General features: G+C 34.4%; 1 protein-coding gene and 1 pseudogene across 6 annotated transcripts in view; both read left to right on the forward strand.

The window, feature by feature from the left end:
• Positions 1 to 19,106, forward strand: part of CCDC18 (coiled-coil domain containing 18) — a 79,200-nt gene extending 60,094 nt beyond the window's left edge. For 5 of the 6 annotated variants that reach the window (XM_033114333.1, XM_033114335.1, XM_033114336.1 and 2 more), the window contains 3 exons: positions 3,001 to 3,201; positions 12,393 to 12,860; positions 18,834 to 19,106. In XM_033114333.1, coding sequence (XP_032970224.1) covers positions 3,001 to 3,201; positions 12,393 to 12,860; positions 18,834 to 18,848 — 684 coding nt within the window. In that variant the 3' untranslated portion in view covers positions 18,849 to 19,106. The remainder of the gene's footprint in view (positions 1 to 3,000; positions 3,202 to 12,392; positions 12,861 to 18,833) is intronic. The other variant, XM_033114339.1, reaches the window with a different exon arrangement.
• On the forward strand, positions 843 to 2,025 carry LOC117026710 (archaemetzincin-2-like; annotated as a pseudogene).
• Positions 19,107 to 22,170: the final 3,064 nt, after the last annotated feature.

The following is a 22,170-nucleotide window of genomic DNA, read 5'->3' on the forward strand; positions in this document are numbered from 1 at the left end:
ATTTGTTCTGATATTTAGATAGAGCGGCAACACCAGAACCTGATACTTTGCTTTTTATTTATGAGTATATCTGAGCCTTTATAGAAATGGGCATTGTTATCAATTAGAATAGAATTTCTTGTCTTTTTAAAAATTACATCTAAAGATATACAAAATTTATTTACAAGACCTAAATAAATTACTTAGGAAGTTCTAATAATGCATTTTTCTCTTTGGCAAGGCTTGCAAATACATTTATATTAAACACCTTTCAGGGAATTTGGTAACATCTTTGTGAAGGATCGATCAGGCTTGTGGTCACTATGTCTTATTTAAATGCATTTAGATACAGATCTCTTTGAAAACGTGTCTGTGAAACAAAACACATTTGCAAGCTAAAGCCAATCTCAGGCCAAGAATTTACAACCTTTGATCTTTAGAGACAAATGTGAATGCTGTTGGATTCAGCACAATTATTTAATTGATACTAGCTGCTCAACTTAGTGACCATCAATAATGATTAGTCCATCTCAAGTGTTTGCTAGCAACTACTCATACACTTTTATTATATGATCTCTATTCTACGTTTATTTTTAATTATCCAATTTTTTTCCCTTTAGTTTTGTAAGCAACCTGAAATTATTTATAAGCAGATAGTACATAAAGTGAATTGTAAAAATTGGTTCTGGAATTGTGTAATATTTGGTACTAATTTTGTATATGTATGATATAAAAATATATAATATGAGCACATGTGCAGGGTCCCCTACAGGTGGTGTCAAGGCCTGTTAAGGGTGAAGGTACCTGGTACAACACTTTTCTGGCCAGGCTTAGACATGCAGGTCCTTGTAAACCTCATGGTGGAATAGCTGTTGGACCCATTCAACAGAAGAATGAAAGCAGTAAATCGGAACATGATGTGAGTGGAAGAGACGTCTCATTATGCAAACAGTACAGCTCTCTGAACAGACACTGAAAACAGCTCTCATTTCAAAGAACCCAGCACTTGTATCACAGTATGAGACGTGAGATCCTGGGGAGCAGTGTTTGATGAACAAAGTCTTCCAGTCACACAGTGATCTCTTTGGGCCCATTTCCTTGCATCTGTGATCGAGTGGATCACCTTCCATCCAGAGGCTTTCCAAGACTTGGAACAGTTTTTCAGTGATCCTTAAAGAAACATACCTTCTCTAGAGAAACACAGTTTTTATATACAATGCATTATATCTCTTAGAAAAAAGACCAGAATTATCAGTAAAGAATATATTAAATGGTTCAAGGGCTGCTGTGCAGCATTTTTCTATGGCTTGACAGTAAAACTCCTGGAACCAATTTCTATCTCGGCAACGAGGTGTTTCTTTAAAGTCGTTGATATCTCACAGACCTACAAATTTATGCAGGGCATATCCTGAAGTTCTTACAAAAGCAGAATTCTAAAGATGCCTTCTGTGATATGGGAATAACATTGATTGATCTGTAACCAAGAGACTCCTGGAATTTTGTCTTTGGATAGGCCTTTGTCAGATGGTATGGAATATTCAGTTTTGCCAGGTATGGCAGTTTTTTTATAGCTCATGCTATGAAAGCAAAGTGAAAAAACTGCAGAAAATATCTTCAAGTGACTATTTCATTTTTGATAACTATTACATTCCTGAAGTGACTTGCATTTCACTGCTTTGATCCTGTAAGTCTTTATAACCCATGAGATTGGACACATATTTGAACTTCGACACTGCCAGTGGCTTGCATGCCTGATGTAAGGCTCCATACACTTGGGAAAAGCTGACCAATGCCCCAGAAACCTTTGTCCTACCTGTTGACTCAAGTTGCAGTGTACTGTTGGCTTCAACATAATAGAAAGATATGAAGTGCTGGTGAGGTGGATTGATGATGAATCTGCTGACACCTCTGGAGTCACTCCAAAACATAGTCATGAGGATAAGTGAACTTGCCAAAACCTTTAAGGAAGATTTTAAGCAATGGAAAGAGTGGACAATAAAATGCCATTGCTCTTCTCCAAAAATAAGGACTTCCAAACAGGAGTAATTAAAATAAATGCTTACATGCTAAGAGAAAAAAGAAGTAATGTTTTTCTCTTTTTGGTAATTGACAAAGATTTATTTTTAAAGGTGTATATTGGTTGAATATAAAAATGAGACAATATGTCATTAATACAGAATTAGAAATGATTTTTAAAAGTATTTTTTAAAATACAGGTTTCAGAATTGTTAGAAAAGTCACTGAATAATTGCAATGTATTTTTTAATGAAAATGATATTTTAAAAAGTTTTTTATTGTGGAAAATTTTAAACATATTCAAAAGTAGAGAGAATAAATAAAAAAAAAGTAGAGAGTATAAATCCTCCCATATTTATTATTAACAACGCTTGGCCAATTTGACTTCATCTTTAAGTATTTTGACCATTTCTTTTATTTAAAGGAATACTCTGAGAATGAAAAGGGAGGCTGTTACTAACTAGCCAGGACCCCAAGGCATAAAACCCAGACAGTTAGTTGTAGGCAAACTGGGAAGTATGCTCACTATATCTTTAACCTCACTCACTTCCCTTCCCCCACCCCCGCCTCCACATATCACATATTATTTTGAAGCAAATTCCAGACATCATTGTTTCATCAGTAAACATTTCAATAACTATCTCTAAAAAATAAGGGCTATTTTTAAAAATAAAATCACACATAAAAATTGACAGTAATTCCTTAATATCATCAACTATCCAGTCATGTTCAAATTTCCCTAATTGTCACAAAAATGTCTTTATAGTTGATTTGTTCAAATAAGGATCCAAAAACAATCCATTTTTTTTTTCAGTCTTAAATAAATTTCAGACTATACATTACTCCTCTCCCTTTTTCCTGTAGCATGTTATTTGTTGAGAAATCAGATGTTTGTGACTAAAAACAATTCACTGTCATTTAAGTGGAAGTGGAAAGTATTAGAATGTTGTTGAAACCAACTCCACACTATTTTCTTCTTTTCCTTTTCAATTTGGGGCTATCTAGATGGTTTCACATCAAGAGAACCATGAAAAGTGGACTATTTCTGCCGACTCTCAAAAGACTTCTGTTCAGCAACTAAATGAACAGTTGGAGAAGGCAAAACTAGAATTAGAAGAAGCTCAGGACACTGTAAGCAGTTTGCACCAACAAGTCCAAGACAGAAATGAAGTAATTGAAGCTACAAATGAAGCATTACTTATTAAAGTAAGTAAACATATATAAGTATGTATAGCATATGTTGACATCAGAATGTCCAAACCTGTAAAAAAAAATTTTATGAGTTTATTTGAGCCAAACAGAGGACACGCCTGGAAGCAAAATCTCAACAGACTGAGGAAAATGTTTCCCAGAATGACAGTTGCAGTTTCTTTTATACATTTGGATTTAAGGAGGGAATGTACGGAAAATTACATGAAGTGTGGAGAAAGCAATGCAGAGAAATCTCTATGATTGGATTACAGGATAGTTAACAGAATTATGTGCTTTCTTGAGGGTGGTTATGCCTCAGAAAAAGAGGGGATCTGAAAAAGAGGATTACTCTGGCATTTCAAAGGTGTGTTAATCTAGGTGCACAAGAACAATGGGTAGGGCTTGCTTAGGGCGAAGATAACCTTTTACTTGGGAAGTTACAGGCCTGAGGCCTGACTGTCACCATAACCTGCCCAGGTAGGAATTTATGATCAGATCATCCTGAGGTTACTTTCCATTAGATTTACTACAGAGCTCCTTTTTCATCCATTCATATCTATGAAAAAGTAAATTTATGATTTATTTTCCCATTCTTATAGTTTGTAGAGGATTATATGACCAAATATTGACCTATTTGAAAAGCATTTTATTTAGAAGACATTAAATTTGGGAATTATTAATATGATGTATATCATATTACCACAGGAGAAATAATTTATAAACGTTTGAACACAAAGTTTTTTTTTTAATTAAAAAAATTTTTTTTGGTGACAACATTTTACTCTCTTAGCAAATTTCAATTACACAATACAGTGTTACCAACTATAATTACCATGTAGTTATACATTAGATGCTCATATAGCTGAAGGATTGTACCCTTTTACCAACTTCTCCCTATTGACCTATGGCAACCGCTTTTCTGTTCACAGTTTATATGAATTTGACTTTTTATTTATTTATTTATTTTTAAGGTTTCACATGGAAGTGATACCATGCAGTACCCTTATCTATCTAGTTGTTTCCTTATCTTGGCTATAGTGAATAATGCTGAAAGGAACATAGGAGTGCAGATATTTCTTTGATATCCTGTTTTCATTCCTTTTCAATATATACCCAGAGGTGGTGTTGCTGGATCATATATATGGTAGTTCTATTTTAAATTTTTTGAGAAACCCCCATGTGTTCCCTAGTGGCAGCACCAATTTACATTCCTATCAACAGTGCACAAGGGTTCTCTTTTCACCACACCCTTGCAACACTTATCTCTTTTCTTTTTAATGATAACCATTCTAACTGGTGTGCGGTGATAGCTCCTTATGGTTTTGACTTGCATTTCCCTGATGATTAGTGATACTGAGCACCTTTTCATGTGCTTGTTAGCCATTTGTATGTCTTTGGGAAAATGTCTACTCTTTCCTCTGCCCATTTTAAGTTACATTGTTTTTTTGCTATTGATTTGTATAAGTTCTTTATATATTTTGGTTATTAAACCCTTATCAGAAACATGATTTGCAAATATTTTCTCCCATCCCATAGTTTGCCTTTTAATTTTATTGATGGTTTTCATTGATGTGCAGAAGCTTTCTAGTTCGATGTAGTCCTGCTTGTTTATTTTTGCTTTTGTTGCCTTTGCTTTTGGTGTCAAATTGAAAAAATCATTGCCAAACCCAGTGTCAAGTAGCTTATCCACTATGTTTTCTTCTAAGAGTTTTATGGTGTCGGGTCCTATATTCAAGTCTTTTTGAGTTGGTTTTTGTATGTGGTGTAAGATAGTGGTCAAGTTTCATTCTTTTGCATATGGCTGTCCAGTTTTCCCAAGACCATATATTAAAGAGACTATCCTTTCCCCATTGTATATTTTGGCTCCTTTGTTATAAAATTAATTGGCCATGTATGCATGGGTTTATTCCTGGGCTAACTACTCTGTTCCATTGATCTATGAGTTTATTTCTATGCCAATACGATACTGTTTTGATTACCATAGCTTTGTAATAGAGTTTGAAATCAGGAAGTGCGATGCCTCCAGCTTTCTTCTTCCTCAAGATTGCTTTGACTTTTGGGGGTCTTTGTGGTTCCATACAAATTTTAGGATTGTTTATTATATTTTTGTGGAAGATGCCATTGAATCTGTAGATTGCTGTGGGTAGTAAGAACATTTTCACAGTATTAATTCTTCCTATTCATGAGAACGGAATACTTTCCATTTATTTGTGTCTTCTTCAATTTTCTGTCGTCAGTGCCTTACACTTTTCAGTGTACAGTTCTTTCACCTCCTTGGTTTAATTTATTCCTAGATATTATTTTTGAAGTAATTATAAATGGGTTGTTTTTTTAATTTCTCTTTCTTATAGTTCATTATTAATATGTAGAACTGCAACTGCCTTTTATATATTGATTTTGTATTCCTGCAACAAAGAATTCCTGAATTCATTTATTAGTTCTAACAGTTTTGGGGTGGATTTTTTAGGGTTTTCTATATAGACTATCCTGTCATCTGCAAATAGAGACAGTTTTACTTCTTCCTTTCCAATTTGGTTACTTTCATTTCTTTTTCTTGACCAGTTGTTCTTTCTAGGACTTTTAGTACTGTGTTGAATAACAGTGGTGAGAATGGACATGTTTGTCTTGTTCCTAATCTTAAAGGAAAAGCTTTCAGCTTTTCACTGTTGAGTGTGATGTTAAATGTCAACTTAGCATATATGACTTGTATTATGTTGAGGTACGTTCCCTCTATAACCACTTGTTGAGAGTTTTTGTCATTAGTGGATATTAAATTTTGTCAAATGCTTTTTCTGCATCTATTGAAATGATCATATGATTTTTATGCTTCGCTTTGTTAATGTGGTGTATCACTGATTGTTTTGCAAATGTTGGACCACCCTTCCATCCCTGGAATTAATCCCACTTGATCATGGTATATGATTCTCTTAATGTATTGTTGAAAGTGGATTGCTAATAATTTTTTAAGATTTTTACTTCTGTGTTCATCAGGGATATTAACCTGTAATTTTCTTTTCTTGTCTCAACCCTAAAGAATCTATGAAAAAACTGTTTGAACTAGTAAATGAATTCAGTGTCCTTGTCTGGTTTGGTATCGGTGTAATGCTGGCCTTGTAAAATAAGTTTGAAAATGTTCCCCCCTCTTCTGCTTTTTGGAAGAATATGAGAAGGATTGGTATTAATTCTTTCTAAAATATTTGGTAGAATTCACCAGTGAAACCATCTGGTCTTTGAAATTGTCTCTGATTTTACTTGAGTCCTCCCTTTTTTTCTTGGTAAGTCTAACTAAAGATTTGTCTATTTTATTTTTTAAAAACCCCAGGTTTTAATTTTATTGATCTGTTCTGTTGTCTTTTGAGTCTCTATTTAATTTATTTCCACTCTGATCTTTGTTATTTCCTTCCTTCTACTAATTTGGGGCTGAGTTTGTTCTTTTTCTAGTTCCTTAAAGTATAAAGTTAGAGTGTTCATTTGAGATATTTGTTTTCTAATGTAGGCATTTATCATTACAGACTTTCAGCTCTGCTTTTTTCTACAGCCCGTTCATTTATCTCAAGATAATTTTTTATTTTCTTTCGAATTCTTCTTTGACCCATTGGTTGTTTTGTAGCATGTTGTTTAATCTTCACATAATTGTAATTTTCTGGTTTTCTTCTTGAAATGGATTTCTAATTTTATACCATTGTGGTTGGAAGATGGTTGATATGATTTTAGTCTTCTTAAGTACATTAAGACTTTTTTGTGCCTTAACGTATGATCTACCCTGGACAATGTTCCATGTGCACTTCAGAAAAATGAGTATATTCCTGTGTTGGATGGAATGGTCTGTAAATGTCTGTTAAGTACATTTGTGCTAATATATAGTTCAAGTCCAATGTTTCCTTATTGATTTTCTGTCTGCATGATCTGTCCATCAATTAAAGTGGGGTATTGAAGTCCCCTTCTGTTATTATATTGCTGTCTATTTCTCTCTTCAGGTTTGTTAATATTTACTTCATATATTTAGGTGCTCCTATGTTTTTCAGGTACATAAATATTTACAAATGCTTTATCCTCTTGTTGAATTGACCACTTGATCATTGTATAATGACCTTATTTGTCTCTTGTTTTTTCTCATATAAGTATAGCTAGCTACTCCAGTTTCTTTTGGTTTCCATTTACATTAAATATATTTTTATAACTTTTCACTTTCAGTCTTAGTGTGTCCTTAAGATTGAAGTCAGTATATAATTGGATCTTATTTTTTTTTATCCATCTTCCATTTGATTGGGAAATTTAGTCCATCCATATTTAAAGTAATTATGGGTGGATATGGACCTACTATTTATATTTTGTTAATTGTTTTCTAGCTGTTTTTAATTTCTTTGTTCCTTTCTTCTCTTGCTCTCTCTTTTTTTGTGTGATTTGATGATTTTATGTAGTAGTGTGCTTAGATTCCTTTGTCTTTATCTTTTTTGTATTTACTATAGATTTTTTGCTTTGTGGTTACCATGAAGCTTACATTAAACATCTTACATTTATAACAGTCTATTTTAAGCTGATAAGAACTTAATTTTGAATGCATAGTAAGGCTTCACATTTTTACTCTTTCTTCAATTTTACATTTTTGATGTCACAATTCTGTCTTTGTATCCATTAACATATTATTATAATTGCTGTTATTTTTAATACTTTTTAACCTTCATTCTAGAATTATAAGTGATTCACCCACTACCATTACAGCATTAGAGTATTCTGAATATAACTATATATTTAACTTTACCAGTGAGATTTAAACTTTCATGTTTTCCTGTTACCAGTTAGTATCCTTTCATTTCAGCTTGAAGAAGTCCCTTTAACATTTCTTGTAAGTCCAGTCTAGTGGAGATGAATTCCTTCAGTTCTTGCTTGTCTGGAAAACTCTCTCTCCTTCACTGCTGACGGGCAACTTTGCTGGGAAGAGTGTTCTTGCTTGGTAGTTTTTTCTTTCTGCACTTTGAATATATCGTGCCATTCCTTTCTGGCCTGTAAAATTTCTCTGATTATCTAAAGGGGAAGGGGTTCTCTTATATGGAACACGTTGTTTTTCTCTTGCTGCTTTTAGATTCTCTCCATAATTAACTTTTGATAATTATGTGTCTTAGTGCAGGTCTCTTTGAATTCATCATATGTGGAACTTTCTGCGCTTCCTGGATCTGGATGTCTGTTTCTTTCCTCAAATTAGGGAGGTGTTCAGCCATTTTGTCTGTGAATAAGCTTTGTGCTTCTCTTTCTCTCTCTTCTCCTTCTAGGACCCCTATAATGTATGTGTCTACTTCCTTGATGGTGTCCCATTAGTCCCTTAAGTTATCTTCACTCTTTTATTCTTTTATTTTTGCTCCTCTGATTGGATGAATTCCACTGCCTTCTCTTCAAGTTCACTGATCCTTTCTTCCACTTGATTTAGTGTGCTGTTGAACTCCTCTTTTGAATTTTTCAGTTATTGTGTTCTTCATGCTGTGATTTCTGTTTGGCATTTTCTTAAATTTTCTTTCTCTTTGTTGAAACTAGCACTGTATTCATGCATTATTCTCCTGACCTTGGTCAGCATTTTTATGATGGTTATTGGTATCTATGTCAAGCAAATCACCTCTGTGTAGGTGTTTCTCTTTTAGGTATTTCATTAGGGTCTGTTTCTGGAAATTTATCTTGTTCTTTTGTTTGGAACACATTCCTCTGTTTCTTCTTTTTTATTGACTCTCTTTTTTGGTTTCTGTGCATTAGATAAAACAGCCACCTTTCCCAGTTTTGATGGAGTTGTCTTATGTAGGAGATGTGCCTTATCAGTCAGCCCGACTTGAGCTCCTTGTTGTCTTTCAAACCTTTGTGATCGTCCAAAGAGCCTTCTTGATGTTAGTGGCTTCTACTGGTTGAGGGGGTGCCAAGACCTGTCAGTATCCCAAAGGGGAAGATCTCAGTCAGCACCTAGATGCAGGCTGGTTGAAAGCTGAACTCTTCATGCAACAGCTGGGAAAGTATGTAGTTAAGGCTCTTCCAGGGAGAAAATGGGCCATAAGTATAGTGAAATAGCAACATACTAGTTGCTCACAGTTGTATATTATGCTTAGAATACCTATCTAACTTACTAGATTTGAATAAGTTAGTGTTTCCAGGTAATTTATATAGTCACATGCTGTATTTGAAGCCTGAACCTCAGGCAACTGCTTTTAAAGTGTGATAATAGACCTCTTTCAGGGAATGACTGGTTCATGGTCTTTTTTTTTTACCTGCTGAGTCCTATGGGTATAGCTGTGGTGTGTCCTCACAAATCTGTTAAGAACTGTTTCTTTGTTTGCTGTAGTCTTGTGGGTCTCATGGATGCAAGCCCTGTTGGCTTTCACAGCTAACTGTTTTGGGGACCCATCCCTCAGGTGAGAATCTTTAAAACTGGAGCAGTAGATGTGGGGTCCAAACCCTTTACTCCTCAGGGAGAAGTTGGGAGTCAGGTGTTCCCTCCCATTGTATGGCTTTGTGCTGTGCATGGGATTTATAGCTCGTTGTGTAGCTAGCTATATAGATTTGGTGTGTCGTGGGAAGAGCATCCTATGTTGCCATCTTGGACCTGAACTTATACAAATACAAACTTAATCATAATGTTTACTTTAGAGGATTTTATACTTGGTGTATTTAAAAAGTAGCATTTTTCAAAATCAGTAAAGTTCCTTTAAAAATCATAAATTAGAAAATGCAAGATTGTTTTTTATTCTTTTATTTTTTACTGGGTTTGAATATTTATGTCATTTTTTCAAATAGCTCATTACTACTTATTCACCCCTGCTGATCATGGCAGTTTACTCTGGAATTTGGAATTAATATCAATATTGAAGCATAGAGATAAAAATTTTAATATTACTTCAAAACTGCCAATATGTATGATTAACCATTGTTAGCCAAGACCTTAAAAAAAGAACAATCTCACTGATAGTTATAAAGCAATTAATTATTTTATAGAAAAATGGGAATTATTGAAAAGCCAAAAACTCTAAAGTAATACCTTAGAAATATTTCTAGTCACTAAGCTGAGCACTTAAATTTCTTATATAATATACTTGATATTCACAGTAGTAGAGGAAAGCTGAATAGACAATCTAAAATTATGTTTTAGTTGAACACTATTTCTGCTTTTATTGAAACATTAATATACCTAATGTTCTGTGGATTTACAACATTTATACAAAATTATAAAACTTTATTGTGAAAAATTAACTCTAAAAATCTAAAAGGTTCTACTTTGTATATCCCTTGTCACAGTGGTTATCTCTGCTCACATGTTAGATATTACCAATGAGATAAATACAATTGGATTGCACTTACCTATTATTCAGAAGTTTTAAACTTCATCTGCTTTGGAAATTACCAAAATATTGGGTAAATAGCAACAATTCTAAAATGAAATGTACATATAGAGATATTAGAACATGTACCATGATTAGCCAATATACCAGTCAGAAAACAGAATTCACTTGTTTTCTGACATTAGCTCTCAAAATCAATGTCAACTGGCTCTAAAGTCTAGACTGAAGAGGAGTTTAGGAGGATAAGAGAGAAAGAAGTAAGAAAAGCTAATAGAGCAGAAGCTGGCATAACTGTAACAATTAGAAGTAGCTATAAATAATGGAAAGCAATTCCATTAACAGCAGCATTAAATGACAGAGAACAGAAACAGAAGTGAGGGAGAACAGTCTTTGAGGCAGTTGATCCTTCCAGCTCATTTCCTTTAGTACCCTAACTAGTGCCTCATATTTGAGGGCAGCTGGAGCCAAGGCAAAGCTAAGACCACTTTTGGAGAGTCCTATACCCTACACTACAACAATAATTACAACAGTGACCTTAAGAGAAAGTTGAATTATATTCATTATATTCAATGTACTACATTTTATTGTAAAAGTTAGTGTTAAATGGAATCCTACTTATCTGAGATACTGCATTTCTCTATTATGGCTAGATGACATACAAGAGTTTTAAAAAAAAACAAAACATCTCCCCACACAACTGTGTATGTATCAATTCTATAGCTACTTTATTAATTATAAGAATGTGAGTACAATATTCACTACAAAAAATTGGCACTCCAGTCACTTACAAAGTTTGCCTTGATAAAGTAGTATAATGACATCAAATAACTGAAATATATATGTTAAACTTTGGTTTTGTAATGTACACTGTGGTTATGACAGTTATAAGCACAGTATTTGGAAAAAATAGAAACTATCAGATTTAAAGTGGCTGATTTAGAAATTTATATCTCATGGACACCCATAAGAAAAAGAGAATATATTTGAACAGGAGACTAGTACACATATTATTTAATTTTTTAAAATAAAATGTCTTGGGGCAGCCGGTTGGCTCAGTTAGAGCGCAGTGCTCATAAGACCAAGGTTGCCGGTTCAATTCCCACATGGGCCAGTGAGCTGCACCCTCCACAACTAGACTGAGAAACAATGGCTTGACTTGCAGCTGATGGGTCCTGGAAAAACACAGTGTTCTCCAATATTCCCCAATCAAAAATTAAAAATAAAATAAATAAAATGTCTGCTCTTCACTTTTTTAGGCTTTCTGGCTTTCTAGTATATGTTGTCTCATTCTTAGGATCCCAAAATAGGGTCAGAGACCCAAAGGAAGGACATGGAAAAATCATAGAAATGAAAAGTTTATTTAATCAGGATAGATTTATTAAGTATTATTAATCACTTTCTTACATGTCTTTCTTTGAAAAATTTTTAGCATAATAAAGCTTTCTTGTAATGAGGACTTACAAAGCAGAATCACTAATACACATTTATTCCTGTTAGAAATTCTGAAGGGAGTTTTTTTGTGTGTGTATATATGTTAGATGAACAAAGATAGTGTATCTCTACACTTTTGCAGAGAAGTTTTTAGATATAAGATTTCCGTCTTGACTAGAAATTGCTATTATCATTAACACTAAAAAGAAAAAAATTCTATAAGGCAAATCTAGTTTTCATGGAATTCCTTAGTGTAGTTTAAATATATTTCAAGTGAAATATGTAATTGTCCAAAATGAAGGGTTTCAACAGAGCTTGAAAATTTCTGATGAGTTGTTATAAAAGGAATTTCTGTACTGAGATGCAGGTTGACTTAGATGACTTCTAAGAGTCTGTGATTTTCTAAATAATTAATTTAACAGAAGTATATTGAGCACCTACTATGTACCGATTTGTCTATAGGAATCAGAATTAACAAGATTACAAGCCAAAATTTCTGGACACGAAAGGGCAGAAGACATCAAGTTTCTACCAACCCCGTTTACATCTTCAACAGAAATTATGCCTGACATTCAAGATCCAAAATTTGCTAAACATTCTCACACAGCTTTTTTCAAGTGTGGAAAACTGCGTCGCTCTATTAGCGCCAGTGACCTTAGTTTCAAAACTCACAGTGATGAAGATCTTTCTGAAGACTTACTAAAGGGCTTAAAAAAAATGCGATTAGAACAACCTTCAACATTGGAAGAAAGCCAGAAGAATCTGACTTATACCCCGTCAGACTCATTTAAACCTCTCACATATGACCTAGAAGATGACAGTTCTGAAAATAATGACTTCAGTACTCTTAGTGGAATGCTAAGATACATAAACAGAGAAGTGAGACTATTAAAAAAGTCTTCTGTGCAAACAGGTGCTGGTTTAACTCAGGTATGTATTTCATAAATTAGAAGTTATAATAATTTGTCTCCATTGAATGTCACTTTGTTACTGGTAGAAAAATCCATATATTTAATTAAAGCGTGCCAGTAGATGATGTACACAAATTGAAACAAGTACAGAAAAATTCATTGTGAGTTTGGAATGCTTTTACCCCAGACAAGTAGATGAAAATTTAGCTTTGAGAAGTAGCTTTTGTTAAAATAGCCTATATATTTGATTACATGTAATATCTATATCTGATTAAATAATTTTACTTCATGTTAGGAAAGCATTTTTAACTCTAAATATTGGAAAATGTTTTTGGAGCGTCAAAATTAGTTGTGTTCCTAGACTTGCTGGAAACCATTCTAGTAAAAATTAAGGTAACCCTTGTTTTGGTCATAGACTTCCACAGTGGCTCAGAATATCCAATACACATGATTTATTTACTCCCATTATTCTCTGAGCATATCATACTGAAGAGGCAACTTTATCTCTACGACTCTTATCTGTGGACACTCAACATTGTTTATAGCATTTAATCTGTATTTTACATATGGAAATAAGAATCTCTCTCACATCAGCTTTTTCAAGTGCCCATTTGCCTTGTTTTCAAACAGATCATAATAGGTTTGGCAACCTAAACAATTTAACAAATGTTTTTAGAATGGATCCATTGCAAAGACTGTTAGAGCTTCTTTTCGTTTTTTCTTACTCTTCCTTACATTAAAAAGAACTTAATTTACTATTTATAAGTAGAAAACTATATAAAAGTAGTGATACTATTGGTAAAACAAAATTTGCACATTATGAAATTTCAAGTGTATAATAAACAAGGCAGATGGCATAATAAACAAGGCAATCTTCTATAAAGCCTGATAAAATTAGTTTCCATCTAGCCTTTAAAAGTACAGTTGTGTTTCCTGTGTATCATTTATTCAGCCATTCAATTTATTCATTATTTATTGAGCATCTACCATATACCACGTACTGGGACTATAGAAATAAACAAAAATGACCAAGACCCTGTCCAAACAGAGCTTACATTTTAGTGAGGAGACCATCAATAAACAAGTAAATAGACATGTGTTCTAATGCCAAGTGAAAATAAGTGTTGTAAAGAAAAGCTAGTAAGAGGATACAATGTGACATGGGTGCTATTTTAAATAGGATGGTCAGGAAAGTCTCACGAGAAGGTGACATTTGATCATAGTCCTGTAGGAAGTAAGGAAATAAACTATCTCAATATCTAGAGGAAGAGCATTGGAGGAAAGGGAATAACAATAGCAGGTACCAAAGTCCTGAGGTGGTAGCATACCTGGGATGTTCAAAAAACAGCTAGGAGATATATGGCTGATTTGGTGTAACCAAGAGGGAGAGTAGTAGGTGGTGAGATAAAAGATAATTTGGGGCTGGGGGGTGCCCTAGTGGTCTTATACTTCCTGTAAATTTAGGATTTTATTTGCAGTGTGATGGGAAACAATTGGAGGGTTCTGCTTAGGGAATTGATGTGATCTGATGTAAAGCAGCCACTTTGGCTGCTTTATGAAGAATGGATGGTAAAGGGACAAGAGCAGAGATCAACCAGGAGGCTGCTTACAATAATCCAGGCAAAAGATGATTTTGAATAGGCAGGAGGATAAATACAGAAGTGTTGAGAATGATTCAGTTTCTAGATACATTTGAAGGTAGAGCCAACGGGATTTGATGTAGGTTTTGCGTGGAATAGAAGTCAAGGAACACTCCACAGATTTTTGCCCGAGTAACTGAGCATTTACTGAGATGGGGACTACTAGATGAGCAGATGTGGAGGCATAGAGAAAACAGATGGATTTTAAATATATTAAAATTGAGATTTCTATTAGATGTCCAAGTGGAGATGACAAATGAGTGATTAGGTTTATGAGACTGAAGTTATAAATTTAGATATCATCAGCAAAATAGAGGGTAGTTAAAGCCATAATGCTGGATTAAATCAAGGGAATTAATGGAGGTAGAAAAAAGAAGTCCAAAAACCAAGCCTAATTTAGTAAAGCTAAATTGCCTTTAGCATTCAAGAAGCTGAGGATCCAGTAGAGCAAACTGAGAAGTAAAGTGAAACAGGAGAAAAATTAGGAGAGCATAATATCCCATAAACCAAGTGACAGTTGTGCTTCAAGAAGGAGGGTTGAGATCAGCCGTATCAAATGTTGCTAAATAAAGTGAGGCCTGATCATTGATATATGGATCAAGTGAGGCCTGATCATTGTAACATGGAAGAAAGATGATCCGCTAAGGCAGGCTGAGGTGTTGGAGGTTTAAGAACAGGAAGGTGTATGAAATAGTTATCTTGGAGAGTGGGAAAATTTAAATGGGGAATTCTAGTAAGATTGCCGGGCAGATAGTTTTATTGTGTGGCACAGTCCTACAGAATGCATGTGACATCTTTTGTCCCTGTCTGTATTAGATGCTAGCAACAGGATGTCCCTTTCTCCCCATCATAGTGACAACCAAAAAGTACTCTCACAAATATCTATAATTTTCCTAGATGAGAAGTAAAATTCTCATTTCCTGGATGCTCCCTATAAGACCTCTGCTCTATTCCCATGGTCTTTAGGGTCATAGGTGTGCAAGAGTCTATTTTTAGTAAAATGGAACTTAATTTACATAGGATAAGTTGGATAAGTACAGTGACAGATTGTAATCATAGTAATACATAGCATTTACTGTATGCCAGGCACTATTGTAAATGCTTTACATAAATTAACTCGTTTAATCTTTATTAACAACCCTGCAATAGGTACTATTATTATCCTAATAGTACCAAATAGTTCTACTTTGGTAGGTACTGTTACTATTCCCATTACATGGGTGAGGAAACTGAGTCTCTGTTCTTAACCACTAAGTTAATATACTATTAAGTTAATATACTAATATATACATATTACATATATATATAATACTAATATATACATATTAAGTTAATATACTATTTACTTAATTGTATTTGTATTTTCTTCAGTATTGTCTAGTGTGGTCTTATAGATGCTTAGTCAATTAAGGATTAAGAGGATGGGACTTAAAAGTTACTACACAACTGATAGAATGATTTCTAGAGAGATGCGTTTGAGTATTTCAAGTCATTTTTCCTATTCTATGATCATGGAAGCTCAGTCCCAAATTAAAATATGCAAAGTATTGTAGCCAGTTCTTTTTTTTTTTTTTAATTAAAGTTTATTGGGGTGACAATTGTTAGTAAAGTTACATAGCTTTCAAGTGTACAATTCTGTAATACATCATCTATATATCACATTTTGTGTTCACCACCCAGAGTCAGTTCTCTTTCCATCACCGTATATATTTGATCCCCTTTACCCTCATCTACCACCTCCTCCCCCCTTACCCTCTGGTAACCACTAAACTGTTGTCTGTGTCTATGAGTTTTTGTTTCTTCATTTGTTTCTCTTGTTCTTTCGTTGTGTTCAATTTTATATACCACACATCAGTGAAATCATATGGTTCTCGACTTCTGTCTGACTTATTTCGCTTAGCATTATAATCTCACGATCCACCCATGTTGTCGCAAATGGCACTATTTCATTTTTTTCTTATGGAAGAATAGTATTTCATTGTGTATATATACAAGATCTTCTTTATCCAGTCATCAGTTGAAGGACACTTTGGTTGTTTCCATGTCTTGGCCACCGTAAATAAAGTCCTGCCAAAAGTTAAATACACATAGAATTTAACTTTTGTTTATTACTGGTGATACTCTACTGAGTTTTACATTTGCATTAACCACAGTCAGTACTTACAACTTTAAGCTCTCATGGCTCATAACCCTCCGTTGCATTGCCTGTGTTGACTTGATTTTGTCTTGGATGTAAGGGTCTGGCTCCTAGGCTTGCTGGGCGCTCAGTTCAGTGCTCCCTTGGGACCCAGGCTGGGACTGACACTTGACAAATGCTCATCTGTGAGTTTTCTTCAGTTCTTTTATGGTCATTACCTGCGTATAATACCTTAATCCTAAGGGAAAGTTAACTGAAGATATCTCCTCAATGCTTTTTCTGTTGGGCCTTCATTTTTTTCTAATTTCATTGTTTTGTTTTTTAATGGAAGGTGAGAAAATTCAGAGCGAGGACTGCTACTGTTGAAAGAAACTTTGACTTGCTCTGGTTTAACTGTTCATGGGCCTCTACGTGTGTATTAATAAATGTGTACCACTTTGTAAAATTTTACATGAGATGCTTTATATTGGGATGTAGAACCATGATCTACAGGCTAGTTCTAGTCCTCAGCTTATTTCACCCAGTAATAAAGTCTGACAGTGCGTTGGTCTCTTATTTCCAAAAAGAATTTTAAATTTTTTTAAGCCAAAGAAACTATTGTTTAAATGAAATGTTATAAGGAAATTCAAATATGTTGATTATATGCAAAGATAATTTATCTGATTGAGGGTGTTGTTTCTGACCTTCACCCAGTGACTTGCTCACCCTGTTTCATGGCTGCTTATGCAAAGACCCCAGAGCAGCCCTGGATTAACCTTTAAGGAGAATAAGCAGGCGCTTAGGGCACCAGGGAAGTGGAGCACCCTAAGAGCACCCTGCTCTAGCTGTCACGCCCTTATCTCTTTCTTTCACTGCCGCACTTAACTGTAGTAGAATTTTTTGGAATTGTCTCCATCTGCCATGTTCCAATTTAATTTGCACTGTTAAAAAATCTTTTTCTTTGGTATCGTGAGTGACTAAAGTTTAAAAGCTCGGTTTGAGGTGTCATCAAATATTACATTTGTTTCTGACTTATGGTGTGCGTTTCACTTCTGTAGAGAGTAAAACCAGCCGAGTCTAGATAGCATTTAATTCATAAGCTGATTTGTGTGAAGGACCCTTAAACTCATTATTGTAAGCAATGGAAGGGCCAGGGGACATTGCTGGGCTGTGCTTAGAGCATCAATTGGCTTTAATCGAGCCCTGCCCCAGAGAATGCAGTCTTAAAATCCCCTGAACAGCAGAACATAGAAATTGTTTTGTGAGAAGTGCTTCATAAGTGCTATAGCTCTCTTTCTTGTGTTGCAGCCCAAACACTAATTTTCCTAATGGTTAACTATGTTGGCAGTTCTGTTCACAATAAAGCCTGTGACACAACAGTATTCTGCTTTCAGACTCTGACAAAAACTTCGGAACTCAAAAAAATTACACATACACACAATTTTGAACATAGTTTCAAAGAGTTCACAGGCTTCAAATAAAGAACTTTTGTTTTAGATTAGAGCAGTGGAAGTGTTGTAAATACCGATTAATTAGCCAATTCACAGTTTATTAGGAAGTTATAAGAAGTATTATTTATATCCATCTTATTTCCAAAAAGAAAAAGTAGTTTGCAGAATATGATCTATATACCATGCAATAAGATGAAAAATAAAAAATTGAGAAAATAAGCTATAGGAAAAACAATTAAAGATGGAAAAAACAAGATGAAGTGGGAATGCAGGTAATACCTAGAGACATGATAACATTTTCAGATTCCTGGCCCAAGAAAGACCAAGGTATGACAAGACTGTTTGACCTGCAGTTTTAGACTCTCCTGGGCCTTCTCCTCTATTTTTCTACTTCTTTATGTTGTGCTACTTCTTTGTGTAAACTTTTTCTCCTCTCTTTTTCCTTTCCTGCTCTATTTTTTTTTCTTCTTTCTTTTCCATTGACTTTTTTCATGTCACCCTCCATCTATCTTCCTTATTCTGCCCTCATTCGAACTATGTGACACTAGTGTCTATCTGATTTTTATTCTGTCCTATTTTTTTTAACCTTGCACTCCCATCCCACCCCTCCCACCAGAATTATTTGCTTTTTACATTCATGTGTTCCATTATTGACTTTTTTTTCACATAAAAAAAATAATTTTCACTCTTGCTTTAAATCATGCTTCTGATGTTACAGTGGGCATTTAATGCTAAATCAATATAAGAGTACTTCAGTACTAAGCTATTATTTTGCACTATTCCAGGGAGAAAATTTATAACTAAAAGAAGATGTTGCTGTGATGGAAAACGGGATTTTTGGTGCTGTGCTGTGTTTTCTTATATGTAGCTCATACTTCATAGAAGCTGTTATTTTATTGCTTTTGAATAAATATTATATTTTAATATTCTTAAAGAACGTTCTTTCCTCTAAAGTTTACTTATATTTTTGTGAAAATTCCTTTTATTCATTATTTTTGGTTTAAACTTGCTGCTTTCCTTATCTTTGTTTTTTATATAAAAATTATTGTTAAAATGCACATGTACATTGAGTAATTTATATTTTCAATCAAACTACCATACTATTGCTTATTTTTCTAGTAATACTTTATTTTTAAATTAAGTAATATGAATTTAGAAGTCATTCTACAGGTTCATAATGGTACAGTTTCATAATTTGTTGAGTATTTATCAGGCACTATTTGGCACTTTATATTTGATAACTCATTTAATCCACATAGCAGTCTTGTAAAGTAGATACTATTAATATTCCTGTTTTACAGGTAGAATTATTTAACAAAGACACAAGTATGTGTTCCAAAGAAATTGATTTGTTATAAGCATTAAGAGATGGACTTTGGGTTAGTGACTCCATTTAAACATGGTTAGATTTATGGTAGAATAAAAATTATGCAGGAAAGTAAAGATGACATATTTAAACGTTTGAATTTATAAATCTCTCAAGAGTTCAGAGTTGATGTCTTTAGACCAAATATTTAATTTGTAAGTGAATATAAATGATCCTTAGACAATAATACGGAGTTAATCTTCTAATAGTTAATCATTAAAGCCATTAATATATTGACAGTACCATTTGACAATGCTAATGCAGAATTTGGAATTACTTGTCAGGTGTGGAATAAAGTTTATCTTTTTACTGCTACTTTCTAACACCTTGCTCCTAAGAGTTAAGTCTCCTTAGCCAGCACCCTTATTTCCCTTTCCCCTGTCTTTCTGGCATGTGCCTTGTGAGTTCTTGTTCATAAGACGAGTGAGCATTACTGAGTAGAGTCACAGTGTACATCTGGCACCTTAATAAATTTATAGTTTCCAATCTGAGTTGGACTATGAACAATTTTTGACAAACTTTAACCTCTTCCTTTTCACTGCCTGTCTCTTCTTCATTACAAGTATATTAATATTCATTTTTCTTTTCAAGCATCTCTTTTACCGTGTCTCCCACACTCTTGAGATAGCTTACTGACGTATTTCATAGGAGGTCTTCAGGTCCAATCTCCCTCAATTTCCTTCATCTTTCTAGACCTTCGTATGCCCATGTACATTCATATTTTCTTCCCTCCTATCTCAGAAAGGCTTATTTCTTTTCAAGGCTAATCCTTCTACTTGAGCACAAAATTCCATCATTTTCCTTTGCCTCCATTCATTTAAACATGTTCAAATCCCTTCTCTAGCCTAAAAATACCACCATCAAAACCCCCACCTTTATACTACTTACCCCTCAAGAAAATGTTCTGTCTCCTTATAGTGCATGCTTATTATTTTGTTTGATCTTTTACACATCCCACTGGATTCATACAGTTGCAATAGAAATAGCCATGTTATGGTCTAATCCATTAACCTCTATGATCCCTGGTACAGTTGATTCACCCAGGATTAGACACTTAATATAAGTAGGGCTAGAGTCCTTTTTTAAGAATTTTGAAACTGGAACTGAAAAAGAAAAATCACACTCTACCATCTCTTGTGCCTGGACTGTGAAATGCAAGACTCCAGAGCTCTTGATGGCCATATTTCCTCCCATGTGGGCCAAAGAAGTAATGCAACTAGTCTGGATAAAGGAGGAGAGAAAATGAAGCAGACCTACAGAGAGAAACAAGAAGAAGAATACTGGTGATCCTTGGTTCCACGTGTTTGTGAGACCCAGCCACATTATGGACCTTGCATTCTTAAACACCACAATATTCTTACAGTAAGCTCTTGTCACAAGCTAGTTCAAACTAGATTTCTGTCACTTGGAAGCAAAAAAGCCCTAACCAGTGTACTTTGTCTTTCCTTTTGTCAGAAAATTTCTTAGGAAAAGTCGTCTCTACTACCTGTTTTACTCTCTGTTAATACAATCTGACTTTCACTCCTACTACTCTGTTGCCACACACCGTGTCCTGTTTTCATACTTTAATTTTTTGTAGCATTTGACCTTGTTTACCAGCTCTCATTTAGTATCTCTTTGACTCTAGAACACTGCAAGTCCTCCCTGATTCTCCTTTTAAAAACAGAGCTAACTTTTACATAATGTTTACTACATTCTAGGCAGTGTTATGAACACTTTACATATATTAATTTATTTAATCTTCACAACAACCCTCTGAGGAAATATCTTGCAAGAAGGTCATGTAACACAGCACTATAGTGCCACATGATGTGGACATAAAATAGTTTGAGGAAATCTTAACGAGGAGGTTAGTAGTAGAGTACACATAATCCCTCAAACTCTTATCCTACAGCTTAAATCCATCCTCGTCTGCATGCACCATGATCAAAGTTGCAGCCGAGAGGAACCATGTCTTCATAATATTCTACACACTTATTAGGTTGGGGTGGGCAGAGAATATCTGTGCAGCTATGCACCAATGGAAACTGCCTTGTTAGAAAGGGGGAAACTTTTTGTTCCTCTGTTGAGTTCATTGAAACTTGTTGATCTTTGCTAGTAAAAGTGTGAGAGGGCAGGGGGCTGAGGTCAGATGAGCTTCAGAGCCATCATGATTTGTCTCTCATCAGGTATATACTATTATCTATCGCTATATTTTTACAGAAAACAGGCACAGACAGAAGCGTTAAGTAATTTTTCTCCTGGTCATGTAGCTTTCTTTACAAGTATAACATCTAAGATTTGAATCAAGTATTTGATTCCAGAGTCCATGCTCTTAACTGGCATACCAAATTTCTTCTTTATATTGCCTTTCACTTCTCTGAACATCCATTCTTAGTCTACTTGTCTCTAGAATTTTGGGATTTCCTGGGTTTCTACATTGGATCTTTCTTATTCTAAAGATATATGTTTTTCTTAGTTAATCTTACCGAGTCCTATTGCTTCAATAAGACTCTTTATGGTAATAACCTCCAGATCTATCTCTATCTTTTCCTTGCAGCAGACCTATATATTCAGTTGCCTACTCAGAAAATTCCCTGCATATCCTGTAGATTGTTTTTAAGAAAAATTTAATCGAAAACTCAGCTCATTATCTTTCCTCAAAACTTTTCTTGCTTTTCTATTTCCATTTTTGTTTAGATAGTTTGCTTATTTACCATCATTATTCACACAGTTCTTGCCATCAAAGATCATAATCTGGTGGCTCTCAGATCACT

The sequence above is a fragment of the Rhinolophus ferrumequinum genome, chromosome 9 (assembly GCF_004115265.2).
Source record: "Rhinolophus ferrumequinum isolate MPI-CBG mRhiFer1 chromosome 9, mRhiFer1_v1.p, whole genome shotgun sequence".
NCBI classification, from domain to species: Eukaryota; Metazoa; Chordata; class Mammalia; order Chiroptera; family Rhinolophidae; genus Rhinolophus; species Rhinolophus ferrumequinum.